Source organism: Solanum pennellii, chromosome 10, assembly GCF_001406875.1.
Source record: "Solanum pennellii chromosome 10, SPENNV200".
In the NCBI taxonomy this organism is placed as follows: Eukaryota; Viridiplantae; Streptophyta; class Magnoliopsida; order Solanales; family Solanaceae; genus Solanum; species Solanum pennellii.
Window position 1 is genome coordinate 44,806,330 of NC_028646.1, and position 10,494 is coordinate 44,816,823.

General features: G+C 33.0%; 1 protein-coding gene across 2 annotated transcripts; it reads right to left on the reverse strand.

Annotated features, from left to right (window-relative positions):
• Window positions 1–1,752: 1,752 nt before the first annotated feature.
• Window positions 1,753–6,455, reverse strand: LOC107002636 (tubby-like F-box protein 8). Of its 2 annotated transcripts, none has more exons than XM_015200725.2 (6): window positions 6,221–6,455; window positions 6,016–6,070; window positions 5,024–5,467; window positions 4,840–4,927; window positions 4,399–4,531; window positions 1,753–2,665 (listed from the first exon to the last, which is right to left on the reverse strand). In XM_015200725.2, exons 3-6 carry the CDS (start codon window positions 5,369–5,371, stop codon window positions 1,954–1,956), a joined length of 1,281 nt encoding a protein of 426 aa, XP_015056211.1. In that variant the 5' UTR covers window positions 5,372–5,467; window positions 6,016–6,070; window positions 6,221–6,455; the 3' UTR covers window positions 1,753–1,953. The 2 variants fall into 2 exon arrangements, with proteins under 2 accessions (XP_015056211.1, XP_015056212.1); XM_015200726.2 differs by having other exon boundaries at window positions 6,193–6,455.
• Window positions 6,456–10,494: the final 4,039 nt, after the last annotated feature.

Sequence of the window (10,494 nt, forward strand, 5' to 3'; positions counted from 1 at the left end):
TTTATTATATACGATTTGATTAATATTTTTTATTGAATACTTTAGTGTCATCAATTATCATATTGTGTGTTAATTTCTTAAGAAACGCTTTAAATAGTTGTATTTTTGTTGGACTGGAGAAATATTTGGAGCACAAGTTAATTATATGTTTTGGATGAATACTTTATCGAAAAAATTCAATAATCCAAAATATCTAAAATTTATTAGTTTGGAGAAATTAAAAAATAAAAAAATGTGATACAAATGGTTTGATTTGGTATTTGAAAACCCCAAAGTTGAAAATCCCATAAAAACTCAACTTTTATTAATTTAATTTGATTAATAAATTTAAAATTTTAACACAAATAATTTAATTTAACATTTGAAAAATCAAAATCAAGCAGGTGATGTATACCCCCTACTTCTCTCTACTTTTTTTGCACCCTACTTCCCTCTATTATTTCTTCTAATGGTGAAATAAGTAGTATAGAAACATTAAGTAGTATATAAAATTATCTAATCAAAACTAATTACTTGTATAGCTAACAGATAATTTGACCCGTTAACTTTTTAGTAATTTTTACATAAAGCCAACGTAAAAATTATATTTGTATGTTATAACTATAATTTGCATAATTATGCTCCATAGAAAATTTTATGTTTGTTATGGAGCTTTTGGTTTTTATAATTCACTAGATTCTCAATTTTATACAAATTCTTCAGTTTATACAAAACTAAATAATTGTATAATTATAAGTGTATATGATAAAAATACATGTATTTGTATTGTATTTATATGCACACATTTTTCTCTAGCTTTATACAAATAAAAATGCATTTTATACATTTGTATATTAATGGATAATTGTATAGAAAAAATGACTAATTGTATACCGAGTCAAATGAGAAAAAAAAAGGGGATATTTGCTACGAATTACAAATAAAATAAACTATGGCTATAGTATTTAATTTAATTAATAATTTACTATATCATACAATTTTCACTTATTTTTAAGGGGTATTTTTGTAATCCAATTTTTAACTCGGAGGCTTCTCATTTATAATATAATAAGTATGCTAATATATACGAGCAAAGACTGTGGTGCAGTGGTGTAAGTGTTTCACCTGCAGTGTGAAATTCAAATTTAATAAAAAAGAGGTATCATGATATATAATGTTAATATATAACCTAAAGGAAAGTCCCTTTTTTAGTCTAGGCAAAAGGGTCAAAACTGCCACTGAACTATGCGAAATAAATGTATACCCTTCATTACATTTTGGGATAAGAAATACTCCCGCCGTTATTTTACGAGACAACAAATGCCCTCAAAAATTAACAGGTCGTAGTCACGTGGGATTCATCCACCTAAGCTTGCTGCTTACTTGGATATTCACTTATTAATTCAAACCCACTTTATGACTCAAACTCGAACTCATTCTTGCTAGACCCGACGCACTAAATCAAATAGGCAAACATTTATCTTTTCACCTTTGATTTGTTATAGCTTGAGATGTCCTTCCTCAAACTCAACAAAGATGAAGTTAAAAAATGATGTTTGCCTCTTAATTTTAGCAAGTCGAGTCTAGCAAAATTGGTTAGGGGTTTGGATAAGAAATTAATAAATGGGCAACCCAGTCGGCAAGCTTTGGTAGAGGAATTAGAGCTATGTGGTAAGCTGTTAACTCTTAAGGGAAGGCATCTTATTGGAACTTTGGATGAAGCTTAATATAAACAACATTGATTGTAAAATGCTTAAAAGTAGATTCTAGAACTCAAATAGAAAGTTCAGTGGCTTTAAATAAATGTCAAGATGAACAAGCCACCATTATAATGAGGTGTTTTTACAAGATAATGAAAGATTAGGGACAATCCCTAATTCTACTAGTGCGAAAAGGAAAACAAAAGTAGCATAATATATCCAGAACAAGGTCAATTGCAGTTGTTAATTTGTTTTAGTATCCCATCCTAATCTTCTATTCACATGCCAATTTGGTGTCAAAGCTACTCAAGCATATAGCAAAAGCTTGAACCGCAGATAGGGGATACCTGTAATCCATAGTAAACATATCTTTCCCTATCTTGCCAAATTGCAGGATGACTTTGTCATGATCTGATTGACTTGACCGAGAGGTTGTCGGTCCCCCAGCAGGTGGTTGGTGGGCCGCTATCAACTGAAAATTCTTTACAGATGCAACTGTCACCCGTCCTCTAAAATTCAGGCACCAACACTGCAATTGCTCATGCCAACGCGGTGACTTGTTCTTTAGAACCAAGGGTTTCACCTTACTATCATCTTCTGCACTGGATGATGCTCTAACAATATCAGAAAACCGTGAGCTACTGAACTCAGCAGAATGATCCAACGACTTTGAGAAAGAGATACTACGGAATGAATCCTCAAGGGACCTTGGGAGAAGTTCCGGTTGGCCAGGCACTGACCCACCCACATCAACTGCTGAGGCAGGAATCGAGTGCATTACGCAGTGCATTTTCCGTGGACCCCGTGTTCCAAGAACATTTAGCTCGTATTTGATTTGGGCTATGCTGTAGCTTCCAGTTGGAACTTTCGGAGAGACTTTCTTGGAATAGAATCTGCGGCTTGTGCGGCCTGGAGGTGGAACGTTTGCAAAGGTGTATGGAGGCTGTGTGTCATATATAACGAATTTTGTACCCAGAAAATTTGACCTGTAATGAACATCAGTATTAGATACATCAGAAAACACTTTGTCATTAATAATAAATACTTGACAAACATTCATTTCACGCTCCACTAAGTGCATATAAGCACTAAAAAGCTGTGTTATATGAAATATAAATCACATGATCCTTTCCGTTATTTAGAGCAGTTTAGCAGGTGTCGCTGTATCACTCAAACCTACAGCAGAAAGCAGACGTCGCAGTGTCACTCAAACCCACAGCAGAAGGCTTTATTTATAGTCAGATACCCAGATTATGCACTAAATTAACATTTCTTTCCTTTCTACTTGAAGGGAACTTATTCTTTTCTGTCTTAAACGCCCTCCGAGAAATTCCTCGGCTCCTTTTTTTGTGGATAATTTTAGTTTCTGCATGTCTTCTTATTAAAAAAAATCCCAGAGAATATTTAGCTAGCATAACTTTCTGCCTAATCTGCACCAGCATCAGCCATCCTCAAATAGACTTCCTCTGGCTGAATAGAATGTAGGGAGGATCAGTGTTGTGAAAAGCGCGCTTCAAAGCGAGGCGACCCTTGTGCGCTTTTTTATCTTGAGGCGAGGCGATCTGAAAAAAGCTCTCGCTTCAGATGAAGAAGCGAGAAGCGACCCTCACGACTCTTCTTTCACGACTCTTTCCCTTCTTTCTCTCCTCGCGACTCTTCTTTCACAATACTTCTTTCCCTTCTTTCTCTCTTGACGATCTCGACTGAGGCTGCCTCTCTCTTCAACCTCGACCGCGACTGCAGCTAACTTTTTGTTCATCTATTTTTTAGCTAATGTTTATTAGTTCATCTCTATGAGTTTCTTTTCTCCTGAAATATACAATTTTCGCCTGTGCTTCATCTCTTCATCTCTCTGAGTTTCGACTACTCTAGTTTTTTCTTCTTCTTCTCTTCTTTTCTTCATCTCTGCTGCCTGCTCTGTTTCTAATTACTGACTGCTGCCTCCTTCTTTTTTTTCAATTCTTTTCTTTTTTTTTAAATTATTTTGTGATCAGTCTAGCAGCCTTGTTGAAGAATAGGAGTTTGAATCTTTGTGATTTAATTATGTTTTTGATTTTTTGCTTTATATGTTATGACTTATGAGTATTTTTGTCAATGTAATTTCTTTCAATCTAAGACTATATTACCTCTATTTAGTTATTTAATATTTTTTTATTTTTATACTGAATGTCGCTTTTTTTAAAAAAAGTGTGCGCTTCGCTTCACGCTTCTCGCTTCTGTGAAGCAAGCCCTCGTCGCTTTTTTCCGCTTCTCGCTTCCCAAAACACTGGGGAGGATCCTGTACTAGATGGAATACATCAGCATCGCCCATCCTTGAGGAAAAAATCGAGAAAATTATTCTAGATTTAATAGAATGGAGTGAGGATCTAGTACCCTCCAATTATGTGTAATCCCTGACAGAACTTGAGATCAAAGTTCGTCTAAGACGTCTGAGATGTTATGGTACCAGGTAGACACTAGACACCCACCCCCACCCCAGCTGGACATAACTTTTTCTGTTCCTGATGTATGTAATAATGCACTAACTAAAGTAATCCCTAATGTCAAGCCTTTATGAATGTTTGTGCTTGGTATTTGATGCAAGGCTAACTTCGGAGAAACCTTTTCTCTTTGATAAGTGTAAGGGGTAAAGAATGTCTTCATCTTACATTAGTATATCGTGAAACATCTCGCATGAAAGATACAGGAAAATACAAAATGAATAGTTCCTTTCCTATACCTTAATTTTCCAATGTAAGTGTTGCTTGATCTTGAGATGTTTTCTGCATCCATTGAGATAACATACTCCGTACAAGTAGTCCGTCTTGTTCTCTTTGCAGAGAGAAGGAATTTCCCATTTTCAACTAGTAAAGCTACAAAAGAAACAGGGATTTTTTATCAAACTCTGAAAAACTTTGTACGTAACAAATATCAAATTGCAACTGGAAATACAAGTACTTAGGAAATCACTCGTTGCAGTACTACCCTAGAAAATTCTTAGTAACATGGGTTTTTTTTTGGGTGGTCGATTACAGCTAACGAGAGAATAGTGAAAAGACATTAATGCCATCATTTATCCACGTGTTTCTGAATCGCCATTACTTTTTATGCCTCATCTATGTTTAAAAGACATCAACCCCCTATGAGCCCCCAAAATAGCAAATATACATCGAATTCTTACCAGGACTGAGACACAAGAAAAGATGGTAAGTCAAATTAGATTTATCCCTCTTGATGAAACATTGAATCATTCCGTCACGAGGCCCAGGCTGCAAAAGGAAATAAACAAACTCGTCAATTCTCCTCCAAAAGATTACTAGTCGTAAATACTCGTCTCCACTATATAAGGTGGGGGTGTTCATAACCTGCTTTAACGATACTGGAAATGTAAGCTTTCCACAAACTTCAGGACTTCTAACAATTTCCTGACACATAATCCTCCATGACCTGCAAACTGAAGCACATGATACGACATGCTTACGGGCAGGCCATGAGTTCTCACTCTCTTCTAATCTTCTAATTACATCAAAAAGTAGTTCAGGTGGGAGATTAGCCCAACAACTGTTCTGGTTGACAGGAGGCTGGTCACTCAAGTCATGAAATGAACCAAGTGATTTACCCCTTTGATGACCAGAGAGCCTTACATCAAAGCTTCTCCTGGATAAACTGCCAAAACTATCTCTTACATCCCGAACTATACTGCGGAACGACATCTAATAGCAAAACTGTTCTGTACTTCTTTCTTTGCACTTCCTTAAAATATAAGCCCTTTTTCCAGTTAGCAGAAGCAAACTTGTCAAAGGACACAACTGCGAAAGAGCAAAAACTAAATCATATTTCACTAAAGAATAAGTTGCTAAGAAGAAAAGTAAAGAGATAGAAACAAGAAAGGCATACAAAGAAAAAGGATACCTTCACAAGGATACCAAAGTACAATTAATCACATAATATTTATCAGATACAACTTTATAAGATTCTTAAAGCAATACTAGTTGTCTCGCTTAACATGCCAAGAAGTGATGAAACATACGAAAGATAACTCCTTTTCTGATGTTTCAGCAATTCCATCACAAAGTGAAGAAGCCAACAGATTAAAAAATCATGTAAACTTGCTAATTTTCGACAACACGCCACCAGCAAGAAGAACAAAAAACAAACAATCTCAACCAAGATTCTTGTTAGAAAGACCAATTCAACTACTTCTCTTAATGGTTCATTTTCAATCTCTTACCCTAGCCTATTTATGAATCAAAAAATTAGGTCTAAATTTTTCAGTATACACACCATAGATTCATGAGATTTACTAATTAAAACAATATAATACACAAATCTATGAAGAAGCCTGATTAGAACAAACCTGTTAATAAGCAAATTCTAGCACTCCTGCAGAGAAACCAAGAGAATAACTTTCTCTACAAAAAAAAAAAGAAGAAGAAAAATTCCATAAAGACACAAACTTTATAGTATGAGCTAATATATAAAAAGTAAGAAACAAAAGCAAAATTGTAGAAAAGGGATCCAGAAGAGTTGTTACAAATTCAGAATAGAGAAGGATGACATGCCTAAAATACAAGATCTGAAGGTGAAATAGGAGAATCGGAATAAAAATGAGAGATCTGTGAAGTATGATGAAATTTGAGAGATGTAATGAAAAAAAGGAAAAGTGGGTCAACCTCCAAGAAAGGCTTGAGTTTGGGTTTGGAATAGTGAAAAGGGAGAGAGAAAGAAGATGAAGAGAAAGTAGAGAGGAGAGGTGTATGCATACTTTTCAGTGTGTGAATAGTACAAATACTGTATTAAATTGGTCACTACGTGAGCAGAATACACCAACTACCATGGAAAATGAAAATACATCTTTTGACTTTTCCTTCCTCCACTTTGAACAACTCTACCATCTTTTCATTTTCTAATCAGCCGTCTCCGATCATGTGATTTCAAACTACTTTCATTTTATGATTTCCTATCTCATCATTCTATGAAATTCATTGTAATAAGTTTATATTTTGAAAAAAAAAAATCAAATTTATATATATTTGATCATTTAGGGGTCATTTGGTAGTTAAATAGAGTTATATTAATAATTAGGAAAATAATTTGCGCTTTACGCGAAAATTTAATATCACAGAATTTATAAAATAATACTAAAAAACATATCAGTTACTAAAACTAAAATATTATATTTTCTTACATATAATACCAAGTAAAAAACATTAATAATGTAAAGAAAAATGATTATTATAACATCTTATCATTTATCAATCAATCGATCATCTTAAATTTGATTTATAATTTATTCTTTTGCTTCGAAGAAGTATTACTATTTAGTATTTCTAGGGAATCAAATAAACATCAACCAAAGATATTATAGAAAGAATGTATCATATAGCACAATAATTCAACTTATTAAATATAATTGATTGAAAAAATATTACACAAGACTATTAAGTTTATTTGGGTGTTTTTTAAAAATCAACATACCAGAGTGATGAAGTTCGAATGGAAACTACAATTTCAGTAGAAAAATTTGTATGCATACTCAATTATCGTGTGTTATTTAATTTGTATTATAAATACTTATAACAATAAATTTACCGAAATATAAACAACAAAGTATAAAACAAACATACCAGGTAGAATGAAACATAACTGAAAAAATCGAGTCAATTGAATGCATAGTGTCCTCTTGAAGAAATTATTCCCCTCCAGTACCGAAGTTTGAATAAATGGATCCTCTCATAATAGAACGATTATATTCAGCAGTGTATTCATACAAAAATAATATTTAATTGCGTAGATAAAGAAGATGTTCAGAATTTTCATTGTTTTAAAATGAGATGAAATCCCTCTATTTATAGAAAACAAAGAATAATGTGAACAAATTTTTATTATGCCTTATAGGAAAGATCACAACACTTTGGAAAAGTTATAACCCTTTGGAGAGGGTACAACCATTCATAAAAGTTACAACACTTCAGAAAGGTCACAACCTTTCATAAAAGTCACAATATTTTATAAAGTCACAACTCTTCATAAAAGTCACAATTATTCATGAAAGTCACAACTTTTCATGAAAGGGGAAGACTAGTTTTGAAAATAAATAAATTTAAAAGGAAATTTTAACTTGTGGCAGCGCCACGTAGGCGGACTTAGGGTTCTCTTTTATATAAATATATGATATAATGTGGGTATTCAGGGCGAACCTACCCTTGGTCTAGGGGTGTCGAGCTACACCCCTCTTTTAGAAAATTTAGTGGTATATTAAGATCAAATTTTAGCATGAATTGGCACTTCTTAAAGAAATTGAAGGTTTAGTCTATGGTTATGAGTAAGGCTGACAATTGGACATGATTTTGGTCGGTCCGATTCGATTCTCGTACCGGTAAGTCCAATACAGGTACGGTATGTGTTTTGGCCGGTCTTGCATTTAAAATCATTTAATCACACTTAAAACATCTCAATCGTACTTGTGCACGAGTATGAAAAATAACACTGAATATGAATATTAATAATGTTCCAAACATTTGAATATTAAAAAGTGAACTGACTCACTAAATTGTCCATGAAGCTTCTCTAAATTGAGATAGGTGTGCGAAGAAGACTTACTGTGAGCTGAATAATAACGAAGTGTCTAATAAAAATTGAAAGACATAAATGAAAAGGAGTTATCGGAAAGAAAGGAGGTCTTACAAAAAAAATAATGGAGATAAGATCTCAATGAAGCACATGTTGTCGATCTTGAACACATGTACATGTATGATAACATGATGCAACATCAAAAGACATCAGTACATGAAATGTATAATAAGTAAAATTATTAATTGAAACATCAACTAACTGAAATAGATATGTTGTAAGGGATTCGTAAGTAACCAACTGAAAGTTAAACATGTAAATGTAATGAAAATAATTAAAGCTTTATAATTGAGACAATTCAATATATCAAAGGTTAAAGTAGTATACTTTACTTTCTCTAAAGAGTTTCTTTAACCGATAGTCATCACTATGAGTCTGAGACCTTAGATTGTGATTTGAAATTTAGGTAAAAAGTTGAATGTTTTGTCTAAATAGGTCCCTGAGCGGGGATTTATGTCATAAAAATATTTTTTCTTCAAATTTGATGATTACATTGGTTCAGAAACATATTTTGTGATGAATTCGCATAGTTAGTTTTTGTTTATAGGATTCCGAATGAGTTTCAAGGGTCAAAATAATATTTAAAAGGTCGTTGGTGAACACTTTTAACGATGAAAAAATTAGACTTTTTGCAACAAAAATTAGGTTTTAGCGATAAAATTGTTGAGTTAAATATCTATTCGAACTTATTTCGTATTTTTGATAGTTAGGAAGTTAGAAAGGTTCCTTTGAGATGATTTTATATGTTTTTATTATTTTCATAATCATTAGGTACATATTTCAAATTCTATTTTACTCTATTTCCAAGAATAATCCTTTTTTATTTCATGATTTCTATCCATAAAGTGGAGATTTAAAATCCAATGTAGAGATATCGAAAATTATTGATTTGAAAGTCGATTTGGAATGTGTTTTCATTGAGGATGTGTTTAATGAATTGTAAGTTTAAAAACTTAATGCTATTCAAAATCCTTCATGAATTTATTATGACTTTGTGTTTTATGTGTTAGTGATGCATTCATCCTCATTTAGCATATCATTTTTCATGGAAATATGAGAAAGTGGAGACATACTTACTTTTTTAGAAAGAAAATGTGACACCTGACTTATATCCTTGATCACGAGCTTTGTCACAAGTTGATGAAATATTGAGATTATGATTTTGGTATGTGGATCGCGAGTCTCCCATAGATCCTTGTTGGAAGCTAAAGCTCAGTAAGGTGTATACGATATGTTATGTGATGACCTTGATTCCACTACATCATTCATTTTTCATCATCTTATTGCATCACACTGGCATGTTTGTTATATTGTGTGACCTGCTTATACGTTGATTTGATTATTATTTGAACCCTTGGGTGTTTACTTTATTCACGTCGTTATTATATAAATTGATGAAACCAATGACAGAGTAGGGTTACGTGTAGGCGAAAGTGTTTCATAGTTTATTTCCTAATTTGATTAGTTGCTTATGCTCAATTAGTCTAACCTCCTGAGTACATGTGGACTGTACTCACCCCTACTTTTATAATCTTTTGTTGTAGCCATTAATATGTGTGGTAATTTAGACAACCGAATTGATCGTCGTACGTATCATCATTCAAACTTCATCTTTCATTTCTGTCTTTATGTGAGTTCACAGACAAGTATTGAATTTAATGTAAGAATGTTGTTTAACGCTTGTGATACTAGGTTTTGGAAATTTTTTGTTGTATCGAGTTTTCTTCTATTAGGGCCTGACTTTATTCTTCTCATTTTTATGCTTACCTTCTTTTTCGCAACATTTGATATAATTCTTAAGTTAGATTCTTCAGCTTACACACCGAATTGGGTTTGAGGTGTGTGCTATCATGACACTGATTTTTTGATTGTGATGATACAACATTTTTTCCACGTTATCAGATTCATCAGACACTTTGCTAGTGGTAAAGAATGGAATGAACTTATGGATCCACATCTAAGCTCTTACTAGGGAATGTATGAGGAGTATCCGGAATCAACTGCACAATCCTACCCTACAATAGTGGCGCATCTTATGTGATTTGGGTTATTTAAACCCTTACCTAACTCAGTACTCAATGCTACTCAGAAAACATGTAATTTGTTTAATAAATGTGTGATGTCCCACTTTTAGGGAAATTGTTCCACTTTAGGATAAATTTTATAATCTTTGTCGTAAATTAATATTCAAAAATACTTCTTT

What these genes read in the sequence shown, in the direction of transcription:
- LOC107002636 (XM_015200725.2), bottom strand. Translation starts at nt 5,371, where the DNA reads ATGTCGTTCCGCAGTATAGTTCGGGATGTAAGAGATAGTTTTGGCAGT. An exon ending in TTCCAGTATCGTTAAAGCAG is followed by an intron (nt 4,928 to 5,023) that starts GTTATGAACACC and finishes TTCCTTTTGCAG; the next exon opens with CCTGGGCCTCGTGACGGAAT. An exon ending in ACTTACATTGGAAAATTAAG is followed by an intron (nt 2,666 to 4,398) that starts GTATAGGAAAGG and finishes TGTTCATTACAG; the next exon opens with GTCAAATTTTCTGGGTACAA.